The sequence below is a fragment of the Lagopus leucura genome, unplaced genomic scaffold (genome assembly GCF_019238085.1).
Source record: "Lagopus leucura isolate 7727_CA_CO unplaced genomic scaffold, USGS_WTPT01 Super-Scaffold_73, whole genome shotgun sequence".
Classification (NCBI taxonomy): Eukaryota; Metazoa; Chordata; class Aves; order Galliformes; family Phasianidae; genus Lagopus; species Lagopus leucura.
The window spans coordinates 42,141,244-42,167,267 of record NW_024962252.1 but is presented as its reverse complement, the minus strand read 5'-3'; the positions used below and the strand labels follow the sequence as shown (position 1 = coordinate 42,167,267).

Here is a 26,024-nt window from a genome sequence, read left to right as displayed (position 1 = left end):
CTCTGTAGGTATTGAAAGGCTGCTTTCCAGATCAGATCACCTCCTATCCTTCTCTTCTCCAGGCAGAACAACCCCAGGTCTCTCAGCCTGTCCTCAAAGGAGAGGTGTTCCGTCCCTTCAGTCATTTTTGTGGCCCTCTTCTGGATGCACTTCAACAGGCTTACATCTCTCCTGTACTGTGGACTCCACATCTGTAGCAATCAAATGACTCACATCCCTGTTGTATTTCAAATTTTGAAACTCGGATTATATGCTACATCTTTGAAGAACTGATGTATTTGCTTGTTCCTCTAAGTTTCTAAGATCATTGAAATTAGCAGTCTGATGTTCTAAAGAACCTGGAAATCTGAAGAAAACTTGTTTGTATTGCATATCTTCCTGAGCTTCCTGAGGAGGGTTCTTCCTGTTTGTACTGCTGGGAGAGAACATCTATAGTATATTTATGCATTGAGAAAGATTACTTGGCTATCAGAGGCAGTGGAATTTCACCACTGTGAAATCTACATGAGTAATTTTAGTGATTTCAATGTCTCATGTGGCTGATACTCATTCATGTAAATATAATGCACTTTAGAATAGCATTTCTCACTCTGAAGCATCACCCTCCAAAGGTATCTGTCTGCATGCCTGCTAATGATCATGTCAAATGGCACCTGATATCTGCCTGCTCTGCTCAGGAAGAAGAACAGCTCTGTTGTGGCTAAAAGCAGCTGGATGAAACACGAAGGGGATGTGCATAGAAAGGAACAAAAGGGTTCTGGAAGCATCACTGGTAGAATGAGAACAACTTCCTATAATGCCACTACAGCTGCAGTATGTTGTTTTGTAAGATAGTAAAGGCATGCTAAAATAGAATGTCTTTCAGTAAGGACTAGGAATTCAAAATGTTTCAATATCACATCAAAATGCCTTTGCTCTTTTCTGCTTTGCATTTATTTGTAGGACAAAGTCATGGTATGCGCCCACTTTGAAGTTGTCTTACTTCAGTCTGGTTATGAATCCAGGCCTCTATCCCATGGTAAAAGTTGCTCAGACAGCTGATGGAAACCCTATCTCTGGAGACACCCAAGGTCAGGCAGGACCAGGCTTTGACCAACCTGATGTAGCCATAGGTGTCCCTGTTCATTGCAGGGGAACTGGATTAGTTGACCTTTTAGAGTCCTTTCTGTTGGAAATATCCAAATAATTTATCAGGATGGTATCTCTGATAAAGCAGATTTTATTTGCAATTGCAATGACAGGTGTCCTACAAGCAGGAGAACCCACAGAAAACAGTGTTACATCTTTTATTCCCTATTACCCAATGCTTATCTCTTACTCCCATGGTTTCCCATTGGTTGAGTTCTGGTTCTTGGTTGAGCATAACTAAATGTTCTGATACTGGCTAAATACAAATTTTTACTAGCTAAGCATAAGTCACTACTTATTTAACTTTTAACATTTGCTCACTCAATACTTGGTCATTATTTCTGGACATCTGCTTGTCCTTGGATAGAGATAAGTTTGGAAGGAGGCTAGACAGGAGTATCTTGATGCCTGCCTGCTGCATTTCAACCTACCCACAGAGTGAGGCAATCCAGCCTTGTGTGGAGGCCTTGCCCGTTTTGATGTTTGTTAAGTCTGTTTTCCTTTTGCTGAGGGTCTCTTATCCAAACAGAACTGCCTTACAATATGCTTTCTAGTCCACAATACTATACCTACACTATTTGCAACATTTAAAAACTATTGCAGTTTTGCAAGCAAGAGTTAATCACATAATTCAGCAACTGTATTTCTAAAATATGCTACTAGCATATATGTTATTTTTACCTTTTCACATCAGCTAAGGACAAGTTATGAAACACAAATACACTGTCCTCTATTTCTCCAACTCCATTCCCCCATTTTGATGATGCAGAAACAACATTCCATTCCTACATTTTCAACTCAAATGATTGCATGACTCTAAGCTGCACAACACAGGGCTGGAGCTGCTGGGGACTGCCAGAGGTGAGCCCTTACACACCCAGCTAAGGACAAGGCAGCAAAGTGAGCCATGTCTCAGTGCTTCACCCACTTCACTGGCACACAAATGCATCCTAGCTACTCAATCCTTGGGTTTTCCCTTGCAGTTTCGTGGGTGGTGGGTGCTTTGTCACAGTATTGGAATAGTGTGTGTAGGGGAAGGAATAAAGGTCGATGTGCATAAAGGGACGCTGTCCCTTTACATTGTTTGGCCAACAACATGGAGACCACGCCATGCAGGGCAGCTGCGCACAGCTAAAGGAGGCCGTGTCGTGCCGGGACCGCCGCCCTTCTGCCCGGAGCGAAGGGAGAAGGCGGCCAGACGCCCGAGCTCCTAACCAGCCAGGACCTGGACGCAGCCACAGCCAACGCAACGACCGCACCAGCAGGGTGCGAGCTGGGCCCTGCGAGACTCTCGCGATGTTGCTAGGGGCCTTGCGAGACTCGGCAGCGGGCGCCGCCGGTTGCTACGGGCCGCGACTGGGGGAGACGTGCGGCCGCCGCGAAGGGAGGTCATCGCCGCCCCGAGGTGACTGTGCGGGGCTCTGGGCTCCGTGCGCGGCGGGGCGGGGAGGCAGCCGGTTCCGGTCCGGGGATGGCCCTGCTCTCGTGGCGGGGCCTGGCGGGGCCGCTCGGATCTAGGGGCTGCGCGGGACTGGTGGTGCGGGAGGGGAGTGGGGCGGGGTGTTCTGTTTAGTTAGTCTGTTTAGTGCGGGGGGAACCTGGTGAGCTGTGTGCTCTTCTCCCGACGCTTTGAAAAAGAAAAAGCTGTTTGTATACGTGTCATGAGAAATCTGGTTGCTCCTAAACCTGATGAGCAGTTGAGGTGACTGACGATAAGAAATGGGAGAGGTGGGGGTTCTAACGCATCCGTGTTCCTGTGGGCTGGAATCGGTGGTTCGTTGCTAAACGTCCGTGTGCAGTGTCTTGCTCAGACAAGGGCTTCTGTGAGCTTCCCCTTCGCGTGGATAAACCCAGGCTGCAGCAAGGCACTTCTTCCATCATCCCACAGACTTTTTGGTTGTGGAGTGATTTCGCTGCGACGAATTTGAACTTTCCTAACGTGCACAAACTGGGTTTGGTGTGTTTTAGCTAGGAAGTGATAATCCAGATTTTGCAGGGAAGCAAGTGTGCCTGCTGAGTAACCCAAACTGCACACTGCTACAAGTGAATGTTAAGATAAGCAAGTTAGTGCTTATGTAAGTCACATTATACATTTCAAAGGGAGGAAGAGATAAAACTGCAGTATTTCCATAATCTGTCTCCATGAATAATGTGAATGGTGCTTTGCAGGGGTTGCTAACTGGTATTCAAACATGACACTTCTAAAAATGCCTCCTGGCTCAAAATATCGAGGGAGTTTTGGATGTTTGTTTTTGTTTTTCTTCTCCAAGGGTTTAGGATGATGTTAGGGTCAAAATACAAGATTTGTGAGAGTGGTTGGCACAGACCTAAAGCGAATTGACTGATTAAATGCCAAGAGACTGTGATTTTTGAGGCAGAGGGACTGCAAACCAGGGAGTTACAAGAATATCACGAAGAATTATTATTATTATTATTATTGTTTTTTAATTTATTTTAATACTTTTTCTGGTAGGATGGTTACATTGATATTGAATTATGTTTGATCAAATTAAAATGTTTATCGGCTGTACTACTTGCCACAGAGAACTTCAAACTCATCTACCTTGTACCTTTAATAAAGGGTAACTTCTCAAATTGGAACTAGATAATTGATTTTTTTTTTTTCTTCAAGTTTCATGAAGTGATTTATTACACTGTCACTTCTAAGTGTGCATATAGTTTACTCACAGGTGTTTGGAGTGTCTTTTGATTGACATTTTTTTTCCTAAAGTTCTCCAAATCATTCTTCCTCAAATAGATTGGAAGTATATAAAGTAGAACTAGCATTAGGGATTTGAAACGTTCCTCGGCATATGAAGAAGTTTAAGCTGTGCATTATTTTAAGCTTATTAAATAGTGAACTAGAAATTGAGGGGTTTTGTTTGGTTGGCAGCTCTCGAAAATTGAACTAGAATGCTGTCTTGTGTACTTAACATATATTTCCCACTTCTGCTGCTCTTTGTTTTTCGCAGTAGCTGTAGTGTTGAAATGGCAGAATTCTGTCAGGTCACTCTGCTGTTGATAGCATGGCAAAATAAAACATTTATGACAATTTCACCTGATTGTTGTTACTTGCAAAAGCTTCCAGCACCTTCCACGACAGGCACAGCTCTAGCTCTGAGTGGAGGGATACAAAAATCAGGACTGGGCAGCAACAGTATTGAGTAGAAGGTGAGAGACGTCTAGGGGTTTCTCATCAAGATAGTCATATGTGAAACTTTTTTTTCTTTTCTTTTGTAGTTATGGGATGGTTTTCATGCAGTTACAAACAAAAGCAAAATGCTCAGAATTTTCTTTATGCATTGAGAACGTTGCTCTAAGAGAACAGAAAACCCGTTAAAACTGATTTGGTTATATTGATACCAGTTTGTTGGAAGATAGGCATTATCAAACGCTTCCTGTTTGTAGTCAGGTGTTTTTATAGCATGATCTCATGCTTTTGATAACAGGCACAGAAATTGAGGGTTTTTGTTGCATCTTAAGGTAAGAATAAAAAAAAGGAACAATGAAATCACTTTTTTCTTAATTTACTTCTTACAGATGTCTCAGTTTACAAACGAAGATGAAGCTCTGTTACAGTCCATGCTTAGACAATTGCTGCAAAGTGTGAAGGAAAAAATCACTGGGGCCCCGTCAGTGGAATGTGCAGAAGAGATTCTCTTGCATTTGGAGGAAACTGATGAAAATTTTCACAAGTAAAAATATTTTTGCTATTTTTAACATTCAGGAGGAGGTAAAATATGTTGAACATGGTATTCATGGAAAATGTTCGCAGTTTGTATCAATGTGTGAATGAACATGCATGCATTTTTTATAGAGAGACTCCTGTCAGTAATCAGATCTCAGGAGCTGTTAATTTAGAGAATACAATGAATTCTGACATTTTTTCCACTCTTGGCGATACTTTATTTTTACGTTTGCATTTTGTAAATTTCTCACAAACAGCTCTTCAGTTACTGCTTAATGCACTTGCACTAATATGGTACTAAACAAATGCAAACAGAAGTTCAAAGAAGTCCTAGCTGAAGACTATCAGGATGTTTTTGACACTTGCAAGGCAATATAATTTTGTTTATCAGAATAAAGTAAAATTTTACAAAGCTACCTGACTTCTATATTTGTTTGTTTTGTGTGGCTTAGTTTACTGAACCTTTATATATCTTATCAGTAAGTTGTTCCGTAAGCTTACATTTTGCATAAGATGGAAATATGTCACATTTTTTGTTAAGTCAAATGTGAACTTCCTTGGTAGTTCCATGAACTTCCACTTCTAACATGTTTGCTTTTCAACTGTGGAGGATTTTTTAGGATGTGTCTATGACAAGTTAAGGGAATATCGAGCTAAAATGATCTTGAAGACGTTTTAATATGGACCAGAGTTTTGTGACTTGATTTCTCTTGAGAAAGCTGACTACCTGGTATTTAACCCCTCAGAAATGGAACTGTCTAGAATTTGCTAAAATTTGTGTAGTTTTAGCTTTGTGTTGTGAGTGGTAGAAGTTGTGCAAAAGTAAATAACTCAAATAGTGAGATTTTTGCATAAACTCTTGTTCTGTCATTTTCACACTTTCATCTATTTGTATCTTTCCAAGATACTAAATGCATTAGAATAGATTTTTAGTTCATTTCAGATTTGTTTTGCAAGTTGTATCAGTTCCTTTGATTTGTTAGAAGTCTTTAAGATTTTGAGCGCCAAACCTGAGACAAACCTGAGTGTAAAAAGCTTGTTACAGATATATCAAAATTAAAAATGTGCTTTGTAAGCAGCATGCTTTCATTTAGAGGACATGTACAGTTAAATGAAGAACGTGACATTAATTCGGCCAATATTTTTTTCTGAAAAGCTACTAGAAGAATTATCAGGGTAAAGGGGGTAATTCTATAACTGGTGAGAGTAAAAGAATAGTGTTCCAATTCTGAACACTGAAACTACATCCATTATTATTTCTGGTATGGTAAAACACTGGGATACAAACAGATCCTTCATTTTCATGAGGCAGGTTTTAATGTAGAAGTAATGTGCAGGATGTCAAATGATTCTCTCAAATGCTCTCTTCAGTGAGAACATTACTTTCTGATGCTGGAGTGTTTCTGGAGGTGTTGGGGTCTTTACACATTCATGACCCACAGTTGTATGGTTGGGTTTTCAGAAATGTTCGAGGCTGTATGGAGCTTTATGACCAGAACCATTAGGAAACTTCCTCCTTGACACTTACACCATCTATCTGGACTGCTGGCTCTCTATTAGCAGCATGTACTTTTCCCTTGTTCAGATCTGCATTCTCATCAGTATTACTTCTGTCTCATAGTGATTGTGTGTCAGCATTTTTACCAGGTTTTGAGTCCTCGCTTTAGACTTTTCCACTGCAATGTGGAAAAGAGAGACGCAGGGTCCTCAGAAAGCAAATAAAAAAGACATCTCAATCAATTTGAAGTTTAAATGCAGTAGCAGAAATGAAGAACTTCGGTTTGGTAGATTTTTATTGTATAAATAGCTGGTACAGTTCTGATACATATAAAATTTAAATCTTGGAGTTTTCTTTACAGTTTTTTTTTTTTTGTTTGTTTGTTTGTTTTTCGTGCTGGAACTTCCATTGTAAGACTAGCCAGATCAGTGCGACTTACTTCTGCATGTGAAGAAGTATTTTTGAGATGTCTGAAACACTTGTTAGAAAATGTTTTTAAGGTGCAAAATGTAATACTAGGATTTCAAGAAGGCATAAACTCAGTGATTGTTGTGTATGTCAGAGTAAAGCTGTCACTACAAAAGTGTATACCATGGAAATGTTATTTAAAAAAAAAAAAAAAAAAAAAAAAAGGAGAGTTTTATGAAATCTTTCATTAAGTGGAGAATTTGGCAATTTCATTATTGCAGAAGTGAAAAGCTAGCCTAGAAGGAAGGAGAATGTAAATAAATGTGTTTACATCTTTCTTGAAATGAATTTCCATTATTTTCCCTTAGAACAAAAGTAAGATAGGAAGGGAAATAAACAGGAAAAAAAATAGAGCTGTTACACCTGATAGAACTTGAGGTAGGCAATTCAATGATAAAGTACATATCATAATACAAGATAAAATTTTCTGTGCTTTTTTTTTTTTTGTATCTTCAGTATAAAGTGATTTTTTTAATATATCCAAAAAAGCAAGAGCTGCTAATCTGTAAGAGTTGCTTTTATTTACACTTTATAGCTATGCCTCTGTGCTTACGTGATAAAGTGGTTGGAGAATGCAGCTTGATAATCTTTAAGGTCCTTTCCAGCCTAAGCCATTCTATGATGTGATTCTATGATTTCTGTTTGAATTTTTCTTACTGTGAATTTATTGTAACTAACACAAAGTAGTTACGGATCTGCATTTGATAAAATCAAAATAAGACAGTGACATATTAATGATGATCAAAGTAATGTGTTTTGGTTTTTTTTTTTTTTTTTTTTTTTTTTTTTTTGCAGTTTTAAGTTTGAGATTTCTTGATACTTTGCTTTTCTCTACAAAACCTTAACAATTTGATACTGTTCCTTCCTAGATTATGTTGAATATTGAAGAAAATCAGTCTTTATTGTATTTTCACAGTTGAGGTTTATTTCTCTATAAATCCTTACCTTAAAGTAAGATACCTATGCGGAAAGATGTTAATGCAGCACCAAAAATGTTTGAGAATGATCACAAAGTAATGCTGCATTTCAATTTTGGATGTTTGTTTCAGCTATGAATTTGTGAAATACCTTAGGCAATATATAAATAATACTCTGGGCTCTGTGATTGAAGAAGAATCAGAAAAATGTACTTCTACTCAAAATCAGAGTGAGGTTTCTGGCTATGATACTCTTGTCCAACACGTTACTAAGAAGACACGTGAATCAAAACAGTGAGTATATACATGTAATTTACATTTTTATTACTTCTTGATCTGTCTTTTTTCTTTCAAGGGACAAGGGTTTTGAGCTCATGGGAATGTTTAGGGGAGGTGTTCTTAGAGAGGGAATGGTGAGGTGTTGGAAGAGACTGCCCAGAGAGGCTGTGGATGCTCCGTCTGGATGGGATGGGGCCGCGGGCAGCCTGGTTTAGTATCAGATCTGGAGGTTGGTGTATGGTTGGGATTGGAACTTGATGATCCTTGGGATTCCTTCCAATCCAAGCCATTCTGCGATTCTGTGACCTGTATTCATGACCTTGAATCAAGTTGGCATGTTCTTTTCTGGTTCTGTTCAAGGCTTACAACAGAAAAAGGTCTGAAAAAAACAAACAATACTTAGTAATAATACTTAAAACTCATCTGTTGCCTCAGGCGCAGATCTTCCCCTCAAATGGATTCACATGCTTCCTGCTTAAGAACCTCTCTGGGTAGGATTATTTCAATGATGGTTTCCTTGAATGGTTTTAGAAGGGCAAAAGAGAATCTCATTATAATTTTGAAATACAGTTTCCTGACTCATGAAGGATACCTGCATATTTTGTTGCTCATTCTGGATTTGGACTTTTATTTTCATTGTTTTTCATCCACTGTATTCTGATCGAAGTAATGTGCCATATTTGCTTTAAGTGACCTAATTAATTATGTGGGCTTTTTGAATTTGTTACCTCTATGCTCTAATATGAAAATTGTTTTTATTTTGAAGATACAGAGAAATGATGCATGCCTTGAAGAATGTCATGACGGTTGTGGTAGAGTCTTTAGTTAACAAGTTTGAAGAAGATCGGATGTGTAAAAAGGAGCTGGGTAGTGAAACCAAGAAGAAATCTCAAAGTTATTATGGCACAGACAACTGTTCCGACAGTGACTCTTCATTCAATCAAGTAAATGCATTTTTCTCTGTTATGAAATAAGCATGATACTGCAAAATTTCTGCTAGCAGAGATTGAGAGGCAGCCCTAGAGAATGATTAATGCTTCCTATCTTTGATATAGTTGAAAATAAATGAAATGTCATTCTTATGCTTTGAAGTACTGAGCTTATGCTGTTTGACCTTTAGACAGCATATACTGGAGATGAATCCTGTATATACATTCTAAAGTACCAATGCAAATATTGCATAGACTAAGAGAATAGTTAAAGCTGTATTTTATTCAATTTTTTTGTAATTTTACTTTAAAAGCCAAATAACATATACTTTATTTCTGGACTGCTTCACTGTACTACTTCATTAATTATCGTAGGGTGTTTTATGAAGATACAGGAAACTTTTAAGTGAAGCAAAGCAATATTTGTAAGGGAAATCTTTATTTCTATGTAAATTTACCTTTGGCCAAATCTCAGAGAATGTTTAACATCTGTACTAATTTAACATTAATTTCAACATTTCAAAGTTCTAATTATTAGAAGTAAATTAGATACAGAGAGACTGATTATCTTAATCTTCTGTTATTCAGCTTAATAAAATACATGAATGTTCATTGTATAATATGTATTACAGAGTTATACATTCATGAGTCAAGAACAATTGCAGCTGCTTGTGGAAAAGCTTGACCCTATTCAGCCTAAGGAAGTAAGTTTAAGAGAAAAAATAAAAGGTTGATACAAATTAATGTTTATGGCACATTGGAAAACAGGCTACTATGTAAGCATTCTTATGTAAGTAAGTGGAATCTTCTCTTGTTTCTTGTATCTTGGCTTCAGTGCTGTAAGTGCACAGCAATGCAGTATTTCACTCGTGACAATCAGGCTCAAAAACTGTAGTTGCAGCAAGTATCTTAGTTTTTTGATCAGGAGTTTGTGTGTTATAGATGAGCATTTTTAGTTATAAAAAATTGTTATGCAAGGACTTAAGGTGAACTTTGGTTTCCTACATCTACATCTTTTGGTCTTTTTGATAAGTTCCATGTTGTCCTTTGTGTTATCCCTCTCAGGAGAGAGATGCCTGCAGATTTGCCAACAACCCGAGTTGAACGTGTAATGTTCAAGTTATGTTTGCCTTTCTGTCAGTGCTAGTGCAAATTTGGGTCTCTGAACTCCAGTCAATTGCTGGTGATTTTGAAACTTGGCAAAACTGGTATAAACATGGTGATTATGTAAGCCACATTTTCTTAGAAACCTTGGTAATGTGTCTGATGCTATTAAATATGGTTGAAATTTCATTTGGCTTCAGTAATATGAAGTGACTAGAGATTAGTTATCTCACCTCGGTGTTATGGTGAGGCCTATCTACCTTTCGGACGTTTTCTCTCTCATATTTGATTTATTAGTTTCAATTTAATTATATTGTATTATAGTGTGTTATCTTGCATTCCAACACCATATTTAGTAAATTAGCTTGTTTCTCCTCAGATCGTTGCCACTGTTTTTAATTATTTTGGGGTCCCCTGTTTCCCTTTTCTAGAGGCGCGGTTTTTGCAGAATCCCTCCACCCCGCTGGTCACGGAACTGTGCCAAACCAGCCCGTAAACCATTGTTAAAATAAAGAAGTTATTTAGGTTATGAAGCCAATTAAAGTTCAGTAAAATACAGATTGTTTAGTAACTGTATTTCTGGTTTGCTTTATAGGCGTTTTAAAGAACAGCTAGGTGCAGTTGTAGCATTTGGTGGTGTTTTTTGTATATATTCCCTGGTAGCAAAATACTTGATGACAAACAGAAAGTAAGATAGAAATAAATACAGTCCTTTCATCTAGTATTGAAAATCTAATGTTATAAAATGTTTTTGTTGCTTCATAATACGTATATATATATATATATATTTTTTTTTTTTTCATCTCACAGGCGTAGTGTTTTTCCCTGATCACCACGGGGAAGTATTTTGGGACTCCTTATCTGTTGTACAGCCAAGTCAAGTTCTTCCTTCCTCCAAATTAAATTGTAAATTACTTATTTGAAAGGTTGCTCTGGACAGATTTGCGTTGTGTATCTTTCTGACTCTTCAGGTTCGCCAAGAAGCATTGCAGACGCTGTGCTTGGCCCCTCCATCTGATGTATTGAGCTCTGAGTGTTGGCCAAATCTACGTAAGCACCTGACGATGTCTCTGTCAGATCCCGATGAAATATTCAGTGTAAGTTAGTTTATTGTACAGTCATTAGATATATAGCCATATTCAATAGTATTGAAAAAGAACGAGAAGTTACATGTGCATTATGAGTAGTCCAGCAAGGTCCTAAGGCACTTGTTATTTGTGTATGTGTCAGATGTATCTCCATCAGAAGAGGGGTGGCCATCAGGGACAGGGTGATTGTCCCGCTCTACTCTGCTCTTGTGAGGCCCCATACGGAGTACTCTGTCCAGGTCTGGAGTCCCCTGTTCAGAAAGACAAAGAGCTGTTGGAGAGGGTCCAGAGGAGAGCCACAAAGATGATCCGGGGACTGGAGCACCTCCCCTATGAAGACAGGCTGAGGGAGACGGGCTTGTTCAGCCTGGAGAAAAGAAGGCTGCAGGGTGACCTTATTGCAGGTTGCCCAGAGAGCTTGTGGATGCCCCATCCCTAGAGGTGCTCAAGGCCAGATTGGATGGGGCCCTGGGCAGCCTGGTCTAGTATTAAATGGGGAGGTTAGTGGCCCTGCGTGTGGCAGGGGGGTTGGAGATTCATGATCCTTGAGGTCCCTTCCAACCCTGACCATTCTGTGATTCTGTGAGATAAAGTTTTTGAAGCTAAAAAAAGACCTGTATGATTCCAACAGGTCTTGATTTAAAGGATTACAGCAGAACTTCAGTAGATTTTTAGGCACCACAATACTCTTTTATATATTTTTAGTAAGGGATGAAGAGGTTTGAATATTGTAAAGCAAAATATTGGCAAAAATCTTGTGTAAAACGTGTCATGTTAATATTTCCTATTTTAAGTCAGGCTTACATTCTATGATGATGAGAAAATAATATGCAGAAATATGGTGCAGGCAATGAAGAGGCAAGAATATGGTAGCTCCTTGAACTACTTTCAGATTATTTATTATGCCAATTAAGCCTTTTTTTCCTTCCTTTTCTGAATTTTAAAGTGATTTTTCAAATAAATGAATGTTGCCTGAGCTGCTGTCATGTATTACTCTTTCAATTTGGAAGATCTACAATTGCTTAGTTTTAATGCTAGTTACAGTCATTGGCATGTTTAATGACGTAAAAAGCATTAGTGTTAACAGTAATTATGGTAATATTTGCCAGTCAGCTACTTTGTATTTTAGTAAGGCTTTGCACTGGTGCTGTCAGTTTAGGTAACATTTCTAGGGTTCTGGAGCTTTCTGTGATAGCAAACTATTCATTTATAAAATATATTTCAGATCTGTAGAGATAACAGTATGTTAAGAATAGTGTCACTACATATTGTTTATTGTGCAATGCTGGTACGCAGTTCTATGACTACGTAATACCTTGCTTGCTTTTTCTTTCTTAGGAGAAAATTCTTAGGTTTTATGCAAAAACCTTCTCTTCATCTCCATTTAATATGACAAGAGAAGTCTATACAAGTTTAGGTATGTGCATTAAATTACATTTTTGAATTCATGAGTCATGTACTTCCCAAAAAAAAATTTACCTTCTATGAAACAGTATACTAAATCTGTTTTGCCACTCTTGTCATGGGGCTGGGCTGGTTGTTTTTTTGCTTTGTTTTTTTTTTTTTTTTAGCACAGCATTTGGAGTTTTACTTCCTTTCTGGAGAATATTCTCTTCGCATTTCATCAGGTCTGGATGTATCTAATGCAGACGTAACTCGTATACTTAAAAAGGTATAAGTGAATTTTTCATGCCTTTTATCTTTTTTGTTATTTTTGAAATATCACGGGTAATTTTAAACTTTTAATACTGTTAACAGGTTCGTCTGTTAAATGAATACCAAAAGGAAGCTCCATCTTCCTGGATTCGTTATCCAGAAAAGTATGTCGCCTTCCATAATTCATTGTTGCTTTTCAATTTGTAGATTTTTTTTTTACATATAATTAGATGCATGTGATGTTAGCAAAATACTTCAAAAGGTGCGCAAATGACTTGTCAGTGGAAAGGGATAGAATCACAGAAGAAAAGTAGAATAGGGTAGGTGCATAGGAGTGACCATGGATGATATTAAACTGTTTATTAAGCTTTCAGATTGTTTTGCAAGGTAACAAATGTGACATCTTGTGCTTACAAAATATGTAATTATTTTAAGAAAGTACACCTTAATATTGTTGTTCATTTCTTTTATGGTAACATAAAGAATCCATGTCCTTATAAGATTGACTTAAAGATAACATTGTTGATATTTAATTTTTACCTAAACAGCAAGGATTTACATTAAGGTTTGGTTTAGAAGACTACTGACAGATTTAAGTAATTTTTGCTTTTGGTTTTTTTTTTCCTATTTATGTCTTAAGATACATGGAGGAAATAGTGGAGAGTACCTTGTCACTGTTGTCAGTAAAACATGATCCCAATCATCCTGCCTCTTCAGACTTCTTAAGTCCCATCTACTTTTTGGCTCTGCTGGATATCAAGGCTGTATGGTTTAAAAAGTGGACGGTAAGCAAAAAGGAAGTAAAAGAAAAACCCACCAAATTTGTTGATTTCAGACAAATCTTGAAAACTTTGGTTTTAACTGTTTTTATCACAGACCTACTAGGACATTGATAACAAGCTATAGTAATAAAACCTGTAATTAAGGAAATCTTGAGTTTCTTTAGGCATTTAGATCCTTTGACTTTTGTCACTAGTCCCTCTCTTCCTCAAGAGTAAGTTAAATGTTAAGGTACGCAAATTGTCTGCGCCAGTGGATGTTAGAGTCTTTTGCAGTCCGTCATTTCTAAACTTGTGATTTACAATTTGCTCAACGGTGTAAAACATGTAAAATACTTCAGCCTTGTTACTGATATTATTTTTACTGTATGATCTATTGCACATTCTGTGGACTTTTTCAATTTTTTTTTTTTTTTTGGTCATCTTAATCTCCTGCAAACAGAAGCCAGGTTGAATATAATATTAGTTTAAGCATGCTTGAGTTCAGTATGTTGAATATATATTGCACACAGGATCCTTAATGGGACAGAATTTGAAATAATTTTGACTTTCTTGTTTCAAAACTAAAATTCATGTATTTGGAATTGACACCACTTCTTCTGTGTAATTTTAGCATGCACATTACAGCAGAACAGTGATACTTAGGCTTTTGGAAAAGAAATATAAATCTTTGGTAAGTATTTTCCAAGGATATTTCTACATGTTTGTTGGCTTTGCTTTGTTCTTTTTGTGAGAGGTGTTCCATGTTCATAGTCTAGATGAGGCTGGATGTGGCTCTCAGCAGCCTGGTCTGGTAGTTGGCGACTGTGCCCATGGCGGGGGGTTTGAAACTAGGTGATCTTTGTGGTCCTTTTCAACCCAGGCCAATGTATGATTCGATGAGCAATTTTTTTCCCCCTAATTTTATCTTTAATTAAATGCACCAATTTTTAATACAGAGACCTGTTCTGAGTAAGTGGAACTTTGTTTTATAGCAGGTGTTTAAGTAGGATAATTATCTGTTATTTTATTTTTCATCCTTATTTATAATTATTTCTGTCATTGTATAAAAATAGAAAACATTGCATGAAAAAACGCAATAATAACTCTGCTGAATTTGGATGTAAAGTGAGTCAGAAGAAGATTGTACTCTTGAAAGTCAGATATGAACTGCTAAGGAATAAAAGTGTCAGCAAGTTAAATCAAATGGCTTGCAGCTAAAAGATTATGATAGGAAGTCCATAAGCAGGGTAGTTTTATGTGATGTATAAGCATAGAGCAGGGTAGTTTATGTAATGGTGTGAAGGTAAGGGTGGCATGGTATTTTTTTTTTTTGTGCCTATCTGTAAGTTTTTGTCATTGTGAAAAAATCAAAAGATCCAAAATGTAGTGTCTAAACATAGTTCTTTTTTCATGTGCTACATTGCGTTTCATTTCTAACTCCATGGTGATAAAATTTCAACTTTTATATACAGTGATTGTATTATGTAAATGAATAATATTATGTAATAAAGCTGGAAGCACCCAGTAACCAACCTTAAGGTTTAGTAGATATAATCTCAACAAAGTTTTTCACATATGTATAGTGAAAATCTTCCTAGTAATGATCATTTGGCAATCGAGGATTGTTATTAACTTCTCAAAATGCTTACATGTTCTCTGTCTTCTTGTTTGTAGATTGGTTGATTGGTTTAGCATGCTTATACAGCTGAAGCTTGTGTTAATGTGTTTTAATAGTCATAGTTTTGCATCCTTTCTCTTACCCCTTCCAAAGCCCTGAAACATGAAATAGCTTCAGTGATTTGAATTTATACATTCTTTTATTAATGGGCAATACTAGGATACCAAAGTAAATACGTTTCTTGTAAAATGATTAGTATTGCATTATTAGGTGCTCTTTTTTCCTACAGATTAATGCAGCTGTTCAGCAATGTCTTGATTATTTTGAATTTTGCAAGGCGGCAGTTTGTAAAACTTCCAGAGTCAATGACTTCCCTCAGCAGCATTCTAGTGAGTTTTTTTTGCATCTCTTGCATTACAAGCTCATGCATTTGCATTTTCAGTATCTTTGAGCATGGTTCCTCAAGAGGAAGACATCCTGTTTGTTCTTTTTCTTAATCAAATATTTTATGTCTGGCTTTTGGGAGACCACTAGTAGTAGCTTTTAATTATTTATACTCTGTATATAAAATGATCTACATGTACTATAGACACATTATAAGTAGTAGCCACCTATTTAGAAGTACATTAATATAGTCAAGTACTAGTTTTGTTTTCTTTTTGTTGTTGTTGTTGTAGATAATGAGCAGAAGTTTTTTTATACTGGATCAGAATTGCAGTACATCTATTTTGTTCATTCATTATGCCTTTTAGGCAGATTGTTGATATATAAGCAAGGCCGAAATCTCTTTCCAGTACAGCTGAAAAACAAAAAAGGTAAGAGGAGAGGTGAGGAAAATGGAACCTTTTGAGTATATTTATACTTACGTATGTTTCCACTGCAATATTCTACCTGTTAAAGGATGAAGTTCTATTTTAGTGATTCTGTGCCTGCCAAACTTTGCTAGCGATGACATAGATAATTTTCAGTTTCAGCACTGTTTTTTAATTTTTGGTGGATATGATTGAATAGAGCATTTTTTACTTAATATATGTATTAGTTTCATGTTGAAACAGGGTTGGATCAGTATATGATTCAGTCTTTCTAGCTATGAGTAATATCTTTTGTCAAGGCAGTTGATATAACTGATTGTCTGGTGAAGTCCCTGGTGACTGGATAAAGGGAAACATTACTCCCACTTTTAAGAAAGGGAGAAAGGAAGACCTCGGAAACTACAGGCTGGTAAACCTCACCTCTGTACCTGGGAAGATCATGGAGCAGATCCTTCTAGAAGCTATGTTAAGCACATACGAGATAAAGAGGTGATTCGAGACAGTCAACATGGCTTCACCAAGAGTGGATCGTGCCTGACCAATCTGGTGGCCTTCTATGATGGAGTGATGGCTTCGGTGGATGGGGGAAGGGTGGTGGGATGTCATCTGCCTGGACTTCTGTAAGGCCTTTAACATGGTCCCTTGCCACATCCTTCTCTCTAAATTGGAGAGGTGTGGATTTGAAGGATAGGCTGTTCGGTGAATTAAGAATTGGCTGGCTGGATGCAGCCAAAGGGTCATGATCAATAGTTCTTTGTTAGGATGGAGGCCGGTCGCAAGCCATGCTCCTCAGGGGTTGGTCTTGGGACCAGTGCTCTTCAGTATCTTCATCAGCGCCATAGATAATCACATCTAGTGCACCCTCAGCATGTTTGCGGATGACACCAAGCTGAGCAGTGCAGTCAACACATTGGAAGGAAGGGAAGCCATCCAGAGGGACCTGGACAGGCTGGAGAAGTGGGCCCATGAAAACCTAATGAAGTTCAACAAGGCCAAATGCAGGGTGCTGCACTTGGGTCGGGGCAATCCCAGGTATTTATACAAACTGAGGGAAGATCTCCTTGAGAGCAGCCCTGCAGAGAAGGACTTGGGGATCAAGCTGGACTTGGTAGATAACAAGCTGGAAATGAGCCAGCAGTGTGCACTTGCAGCCTGGAAAGCCAACCGTGTTCCGGGCTGCATTAAAAAAGGGGTGGCCAGCAGGGAGAGAGAGGTGATTGTCCCCTTCTACTCGGCTCTTGTGAGGCCCCATCTGGAGTACTGCGCCCAGGCCTGGGGATCCCAGTACAGGAAGGATGTGAAGCTCCTGGGGCGGGTCCAGAGGAGGGCCACTAAGATGATTATAGAGCTGAAGCAGCTCTCCTATGAGGAAAGGTTGAGGGAACTGGGCTTGTTTAGCTTGGAGAAGAGAAGGCTCTGGGGAGACCTTGTTGCAGCCTTCCAGTACTTGAAGGGAGCATATAAACAGGAGGGGGGAGCACTGTTTATGAGGGTGAATAGTGATAGGACAAGGGGGAATGGTTTTCAACTGAGACAGCGGAGATTTAGATTAGATATTAGGAGGGAGTTCTTCATGCAGAGGGTGGTGACACACTGGAGCAGGTTGCCCAAGGAGGTTGTGGATGCCCCATCCCTGGAGGCATTCAAGGCTAGGCTGTATGTGGCTCTAGGTGGCCTGGTCTGGTAGTTGGTAACCCTGCCCATGGCAGGGGGGTTGAAACTAGATGATCTTTGAGGTCCTTTTCAACCCAGGCGATTCTGTGATTGGAAAGAGAAGTGCTTCTAGATTTCACATGTGAAACCAAATCAGGAATTCAAACTTAATATAATTTTACCAATTACTCTGAGTTTGACTTGATTACATAATGTAACATTACAGAGGGAATGATCTATAGCTATGAAACAGAGGTGTTAGTAAGTACAGGAGAGATAAGATGGAAAAGCCCTTGGAAGTCCAGAGAAATCTACATTTAGTGATACACAATGTGATAACAGTTGTAGCTTTCCATTACATTAGTATCTCTATTAATCCAATGCAGAGTTAATTGCATTTCTGGATAGCAGTACTTATGTCTGTTAAAGAGTTTTCATAACTCCAATTTGAGGATCAGTCCTTAAGAGACCCAGTATAGAAAGTTGCGAGGAAGAAACATCCACTCACTGCATCATTTTTTTTCATTTATATATTATTTGTATAATTCCATGTAAGCAATGATCTTTTGAATGATACTTACTTTTTTCTCTCCCTACAAAAGTAACAGTCTCGTCCTCTGCTTCATGGATACCAGCCCTTTCCTCACAAATTTATAAAATTGCAATCATACTTGAGTTTCCAGAGTGCTCTTTTCTTTTTTTTTATAGATTGCGTATCCCTAACTGATCTGTTGGTATTGTTTACTCAACTTATTTATTACTCTCCAAGTTACTCAAAGGAGGCTTTGGCAGCACATACAGGTAAATGTTTTTAATATATGCTAAAATGTATAATAATAGTGAGACCTCTGGTAACATTTAAAGAAATGTTTAAAGAACATGTATAAAAAAATAATTTGGGTCTGTTTGTTGTGCAGATTTTTATCTTCCTTATCTCTATAAGGTTTTGTCCCTCTCTCTAGCTGTTAAACCATTGCTTAAAGAAAGTGTTATTAATACAGCATTTACATAGGCTACATGCATATGTTTATGTAATTTAATACATACATTCATAATTTTTGTGTTTAACAGACAATTATTCTCCAGCAAGTCTCGTTATGGAGATTCTGCAAGTGTTCTGTGATCAAACAGGGTGTGCTACTGACTGTTTATATACAGATGTAGTGATGGATGCCCTACTTGATCCTCTTCAAAGTTTACTGAATGGTACAGAGGTTTGTAGTAGTCTTCAAAATAAATTTCGAATGTGTAGTATATTATATTTTTAATATTTTTTCAGAAAAATTGTGTTGTCATGTAGTAACTCCAGTAGTATTTTCTACTTTAGCTATTATAGTAAGCTTAAATAGTATATATTGTCATTATTGTTTATCACTTAATGTCATTATCATTTGTCATACAGTTTTCTCAAATCTTGTGAATAGTAGAGAAAATTGAACTGTTGTGAGACCATTCCCTTAGTAACTTTTTTCTTCCTATGCTTTTTCCTATTTTACGTTATCTTTCTAATCCACTCTGTCTGCTATTTAAAAGGAAACTTACTTTTATTAATTTCTAAATTTGGTTGGCAACTTGAAATTAAACATGCCCAGTAATTAGTGTGGGCAAAATACGTAATGCGCTATGGAAAATTACAGTTTTATGAATTGGTAAAAGGAAGAGATTAAAAAAAAAAAACAAAACAAAAACAAAAACAAACAACCAAAACTCTGTAAGATCTGTACAAATCTTGTGAAATACTGTCTACCTTTAAGTACTTGAAAGTTTAGTTGAACTTGCCTGGCAAGGAGGTTTAAGTTTCAGCTTATACTATTGTTTTTGTTTTCATTGCTTTAGGTGACTGTAAATCTCAAGAAAGAGAAAGTGAGGACCTGGATCTAGTGTGCATTAAGAGCCTGAGCTATGGTATTTGAGAGAAACTAATAGCTGACAAGTTTTTAGTTTCCTGATACTCAGATGTACAAAAGACAATCTAGATTCCTAATTTTACTACCTCCTCCAGATTCTTAATTTTTTTTAATACCCTCCTGATTATTATTTTTTCTGAGCAGTTTGTGAATTTTTAGGAAAGATTCTTCATATTAGTGCCTATCAAAAATATTCCAGTGCTTACAGTATTTTCAAATATTTTAAAGCATTTCTGTCTGTAATGTTTAAAAAACTACTGACATGATTTTCAACACTATATACTCTTAGTTGTTTTGCCAGTGTCTGTACTAAGTAGCATCACTTATATATTTTATTTTATATTTATGGATACTTTTCAGGATTAACACTTCAAGATGTCATGTTTTTATTGCAGACTGCAAAAATGTAGTGCAGATTTTTTGAAGGACTAAAAATTGTTAAGCCTGAACGTACCGTAGGCACTAATTATCAAATTTAAAAAATAGTACTAAGATGATAATGCATGGATTGGCTGAGATGGAGGGCTGGATAATCCCCCAAGCAATCTTCATGGTCACATTGGATTCTAAAGCATAATGAGAGACAAATGTATGCAGTAGTAATTTTTTAATTGGTAAGGTAGTGAGTCAGTCTTTAACAGCTCTTCGTTTTCTCTTTTTTAATGTGATGCTCACCTGTCACACACAGGTAGCTGAATTCTCACCAATTATAAGAAATCATGCAATTTAGTAACAGATTTTTCAACAAAAAAAACCCAGGTCTTATTCAGGAATACTTAATGCCCATTAGCTGTAGCATGCTATGTATATACTGTGAATCTGAGAATTGCCATGTTTCTTCTAATGAAGGTACAATTTATTTTGTATCCAATCTGACAAACCAACAACTAGGAAAGATTGGCGAAGTCACAATAGCCTTTTCTCTTCTACCAGAATTGTAATTCTTGCTTCCCAGGCAAACCACTGGCACTTTGTAAACACACTCATGAATCCAGCATTGCAATGAAGGATGTGGCTCTCCAGTGCTGGATTGTGTCTGTCTCAGACTCTGAGGCCAGTGGCCACATACCTGACTTCATTTGAGAATGGAAAGCATTGGAGACTCATACAAGGCTCCTTAGCTGCACGGTGGGCCTAATGAAAAAACGGTCATGTTATTTGGGCCACACATCTGCTTTAAGAGTAAAGATTTTACCTGTTAAGCAGTGTGGTGTTGCGTAACAACAGTAGAGAGAGAAACTCGGTGACTATGAGCAGGAATTGTCAAAAGTATTTGTTTATGAGCAATAAATAATAATTTTTTTGAGTCCTGTGGTCTCTGAATTGCTGCTGAAGCAAGTACAGAACTAGTACAGAATATAGTATTCACATTGAAGATAAAGTACTGTGTGTTTTTTCTTGCCCAGGGAAAGCAAAATAGCGCTATTCCAAAGAGAAAGTGATAGCATAGTGTTTTCCTTCTTTAAAATTCTAAACAGCCAAACGCAGTAATCTAAAAATAAAATGTCAGTTCTTTTAACCCTCAGTTACAGAGGTAATTTTAATGAGAAAAAAAAACCAAAATCCTAATAATAGTTATCTCTGGTAACACTGACTACTGGCATTAATGGTAAATTCTTTAAATTGTAAAGTAATAAGACTATTTTTCCTGGGTGCAATATATAATACACAGATCTACCAATAAGAGAAAAAGCAGGAGCTGAATTGCTTAGCAGTGTGGAAATCCCTTCTCCCATAAGTTCAGCAATCTTTGATAAATAACAGAGGAGTGGAAAGGATTTGAGCAGTGGACTTCAGCTTTATGGTAGTAGTGCTCTGCTCTGACATACTTAGCATTTAATAAATGCCACTCGGAATAGTACTCCCCTTTAGCTCATCTTTGCCTAAAATTGATCTCTCTGTTGACTCTATCCTGTTTTCTTGGGTACAGCATCTGTTTATAAATCTGGGTAATTTGAAGTTTCTGGATGGGAGAGACTCTGGTTATCTCTTGACTGTATATTCACAGAATCACGCAATAATTGAAGTTGGAAGAGGACCTCTGGAGGTCTTCTGGTCTAAACAGGCCTACCTAAAGCCTCTTGCATAGGACTGTATCCAGATGGCTTTTGAATCCCTTTAAGGAAATGCTACAATCTCTCTGGGCAACCTGTGCCATTGCTTAGTCACCCTTAGAGTAAAAGAGTCATAGTCAGACTGAGGTGTACAGACAGGAACAGTTTTGGTGACCACATTTAAGACTCTAGAATAAGATCTGCAGAATCACAGCTTCTGTCTACTGACAGAAGCTCCCTAATATTCCTAATATGTTATTAATATAACATTTCCTCCCTAATAATCCTATCCTTGGGCTTGGCTGCCTATGGTCAGTAGCTTAGGTAATGGGGTGAAGCCTTGAAGGGTGATGTTTGAGAAAGCTCTGTCAGAAAGCCTCAGCAGAGACCACTCACCACCCCAGTTCCAGCAATGCAGCAATGTCTCTGCTAATAAGCCTCAGTGTGGACTCAGTCCACCCTTCTCTCAGGAATGTTTTTAAAGTTCTCACATTGATTTCCTGCCTGTACTGCGTTATAACAACACTGAAGCCATGTGTCCCATTGATTTGTACCCCAACCCATAGACAGGGCTTGGCTTGTTTGAGCTCAGATTCTGTGACAGCTTTGTCACTGTTGAGTTGCATGGTTATCACTGGGTTGTGACTAACCCTAATTAATCATTGACTCAGCTTCCTAGCTTAACCTCAGACCTCCTTTGTCTCAATGGAAGGGATCTGAATTGTTGGGTGAACCTGGTTGCCATCGCAAACTTTATCTACTCTTTTTGCTTGGGTGTGGAAGGACTGCCTGCCCATCTGATGGAGAGCCACTGCCTCTGAATGCCTCTTCATCCCTCTTATCTTGCAGTTTTCCTTGCAGAGCAACTTGTGCTTGCTGCTCCCTGACAGATTCTTTGTGTGGAGTACTTGTATTTTGCTTGTCTACCATTATAATAATTTCATTTACTAACAAATAATGGCCTGTTTAGGACTTTTCAGGTAGCATAATCACAAGTGATGGTGCCAGGCCAAACAGTCTGAATCCCAGTGGTAAATGCTCAGGCCCTCTTTGTTATAGCTCTGTTGTTCAGTGTTCTGATGTGAACGAGAAATTGGCAGGTGACTTTTGTTTTGCTTCAGCAGGGAAGGCTTCCTCATGATTACAGAGCAAGTGGCTGTTTAGGCTTACCTCTGCCTAGATATGAGTTGGACACAAAAGATCTTCCTGCGCAACTGGAATTCCATGTCTTGCCAAAGAGTTTCCAGTGCATATGCAGCAAAACGATAGTGTGTTTCTCACCTTGACTCAGATACTAGATGGTTTATCAAGAATCTTTCCACGTTCATTGCGGGAAAAGTGAAAAGAGTTTAGTAATGTCTGTTCTCTGTATTTTGTAGTCATTAGATTTCTGCCGTAATCATTAAAAGTGGCAATTACTGCCTTCTGTGATGTAGATTTTTATGTGATAGCATTTGAGCATAGGCTGCTTTCCTTTTGTTTAAACCATCCAGCAGACATCAGAAAGGTGACCTTCATTCAAATTCTGCATATATAAGCCAGACTTGAATAAACAGCTTTTACTAAAGCAATTAATTTAAAACTTTTTTTTGGCTCCCAAACAGGTATTTATAAATTGCCTTGAAACCACTTTAATTGATATAGCTGATATTTTGGCAAGGATTGCTGCTGCAGAAGATGGTCTTTCTGTTCTTCTTTATGGAGGAAATAAAAACTCTGCAAAAGAAAATAGGTAAGAAGTGAATAACATTAGTGAGGAATTTAATGAATTGTGCTAGTCTTATGAGGAGATACTCAGTTTTAAAAAAAAAACATTTGTAGCATGTTTTGTTTGTGTTTGAAGTATAAATATCTCATTATCAAATAGAAAGTGTTTTTAAGAATGTATAAGAAAGAGATTTATGTGTATAACCAGATAAAATCACACTTCTAAGAAATAAGTGAATTGCTCCAAAAGTAATGCCTCCCAGTTGTTTCCATGGAAACTACAACAGGCAAATAGAGCACAATAACACTGCTTGAAAGAGAAATTCTCAGCTACAGAATGCTACATTTCAGTGTTGCCACCATGATTAGCTATGCATTTTCACCAATGATGTACAAGAGCCTGCATGCTGCAGGCATATGTGTGAAGTCATGTATGTGAAGGTCTTCATGGCTGTATGGAATGTAGTTTGTCTTTCATACCGCTGCTGCCCCTGCTGAAGCACGCTATCTACCCACCATCTCACCTATGCAAGCGTCCACTGTTTTGTCTCCGTAAACGTTAGCAAACATTGTTGAATGACAGTGGGTGCAGTATTTTCCGCATGGAGGAATTCAGTTACACACTTTTGCTTCATAAACACTTCCATATCAGACACCATTTTGTCAGATTGCCCCTCTGCTGCCATCTCTAACAATGCAACACAACGTAATGGAATATTGATGGGAAGCTTCAGCTTCAAAACACAGTTTGTGTAGTTCACAGCCATTTGGGCAAGATGTTAGACAGTGGCTGCATGTTTGTTTTATGTGGACCAGTAGCTAAAGTAAAATCATTTGCTTTATATTCTTTATTTGGACTACTGTTGGAAGTATTAGTATATTGGATTCTTCCATAGTGGGTCGTAATTTCTTTCCACTACTCCTAGAAAAATTTAACTAAGCTCTGACAAAGAATTTTTTTCAGGGCTCATTGAAGACTACAAACCAACATTTTAAAAGTGTTATTTTATTTCCAGTCCTACAGCTGTTCATATAATTGTTCAGTTTACAAAGAAACTTCTTCATGACGACATTTCTCTTTTATCTGGATCCGAGCTTTTGCAAGTTGTTAAAGGAGCTTTCATTTTTGTATGTCGTCAGATGTACAGAACATGTGAAGGCCTGCAGATGCTAATTCCTTATGGCTTGCATGAATCAATTGGAGAGGCCTGGAAAAAGGTAAATCTTATTTTGGAACTGGGAAGTTTAGAAAAATCTTACTTTGAGAGATTTATCTTAACGTGACAGTTTTTCGTTAGTGTAGATTCCTCTTACTTAAGAAGTGAGGTAGGAATGCTTTGAACTGTTCTAAAAGTGAAGTTCTACTTCTCAAAATTTCCTTCTGTATGTAAACATAGCAGCAGCTTAAATTGGGACTTATGTGTCTTAAGATTTAAACCAGGAACTCTGAAGATGTATAGATAGGCCTATCATTCATTGATCAACTCCTTTTTAAACATCGTAATTGATGCTAGAAATTATTTAATGTTCACTATTTGTCTGCTTGGATTTTAGTAAAGCATTTGACACTGTTTCCCTCAGTATTCTCTTGGAGAAACTGGTTGCTCATGCCTTGAACAAGTGTCCAGTTGTCTGGATGAAGAGCATGCTCAAACAGTCCCAGTGAATGGTGTTCAGTCCAGATTGCTGCTGGCCTCCAGTGGTGTTCCCTAGCAATCAGTACTAGGGCAGATTTTGTTTAACATTTTTATCAGAGATTGGGTGGAGGAGATCAAGTGCGCCCTCACTGAGTTTGCAGGCAATACTAAGTTAGGCAGGACTTCCTACTTCACAGTAGGAAGGCTTTGCAGAAGGATCTGTATAGGCTAAATCAGTGTGCGAAATCCAATATCATGACTTTTAACAAGGTATCAGGTACTGCACTTGAGTTGTAACAACCTCACTAGAGGTACAGTCTTGGGGAAGAGTAATGGGAATGTTGTCCAGCAGAAAAGTACCTAGAAATCCTGGTTGGAAGCTGCTGAACATGAAGCCAGAAGTGTGCCTGGTTAGTCAAGATGGCCAATGCCATCGTGTCAGAAATACTGTGGCCAGTATGACTCAGGAAGTGATTTGTCCCTTTGTACACACCAGAAATACTGTGTTTGGTTTTGGACCCCTCACTACAGGAAGGATGTTTGGCTACTCAAGTGTGTGCAGAGAAGAGTGACTTAAATATTTGACTTAAATGGTTAGATGCTACTGAGATATTCTCAAAGTTGAGGGGTTATTCTCAAAGATGAATGGTCTGAAAAACAAGATTTTCGAGGAATGACTGAGGGAATTGAGGTTGTTTTGTGTAGAGAACAGGAAGCAGAGGAGGGGCCTCCTTGCTGGAAGGAGGTTGCAGTGAAGAGAATGTCCAGCCTCTTTTCTAAAATTTTAAGTGATGGGATGTGAGGAAAGGGGCCAGGGGAGATTTAGATATTATATTAAGAAGAATTTTTTCATGGTCAAACATCAGAGCGGTCTACCCACAAAAGTGATGGTGTCCCATTCCTGAATGTATTGATAAGTGTGAACATGATACTAAGGAACATGGTTAAGTGATGGGATTTGGTAGGTCAGGTTCATTGTTGGTCTTAGTGATCCTGGAGGCCTTTTCTAATCTGAGTATGATTCTGTGATTCTGTATTTGTCACTGTCTGCTAGAGATCTGATCTTCATTCCTAGTCCGGGCTGTTTTGTAAGGAAAAACTCTTCAGATGTGATCTCAAT

General features: G+C 37.9%; 1 protein-coding gene across 3 annotated transcripts in view; it reads left to right on the top strand.

The window, feature by feature from the left end:
* The first annotated feature begins 2,470 nt into the window (after positions 1–2,470).
* The window catches only part of TBC1D32 (TBC1 domain family member 32), a 77,191-nt gene continuing 53,637 nt past the window's right edge, over positions 2,471–26,024 (top strand). For 2 of the 3 annotated variants that reach the window (XM_042892356.1, XM_042892339.1), the window contains exons 1-17: positions 2,471–2,533; positions 4,669–4,823; positions 7,832–7,993; positions 8,745–8,922; positions 9,540–9,611; positions 10,983–11,108; positions 12,438–12,516; positions 12,671–12,771; positions 12,858–12,919; positions 13,396–13,540; positions 14,148–14,207; positions 15,424–15,523; positions 15,812–15,949; positions 18,308–18,400; positions 18,671–18,813; positions 23,165–23,292; positions 24,284–24,485. In XM_042892356.1, coding sequence (XP_042748290.1) covers positions 4,669–4,823; positions 7,832–7,993; positions 8,745–8,922; positions 9,540–9,611; positions 10,983–11,108; positions 12,438–12,516; positions 12,671–12,771; positions 12,858–12,919; positions 13,396–13,540; positions 14,148–14,207; positions 15,424–15,523; positions 15,812–15,949; positions 18,308–18,400; positions 18,671–18,813; positions 23,165–23,292; positions 24,284–24,485 — 1,944 coding nt within the window. In that variant the 5' untranslated portion in view covers positions 2,471–2,533. The remainder of the gene's footprint in view (positions 2,534–4,668; positions 4,824–7,831; positions 7,994–8,744; positions 8,923–9,539; positions 9,612–10,982; positions 11,109–12,437; positions 12,517–12,670; positions 12,772–12,857; positions 12,920–13,395; positions 13,541–14,147; positions 14,208–15,423; positions 15,524–15,811; positions 15,950–18,307; positions 18,401–18,670; positions 18,814–23,164; positions 23,293–24,283; positions 24,486–26,024) is intronic. The other variant, XM_042892347.1, reaches the window with a different exon arrangement.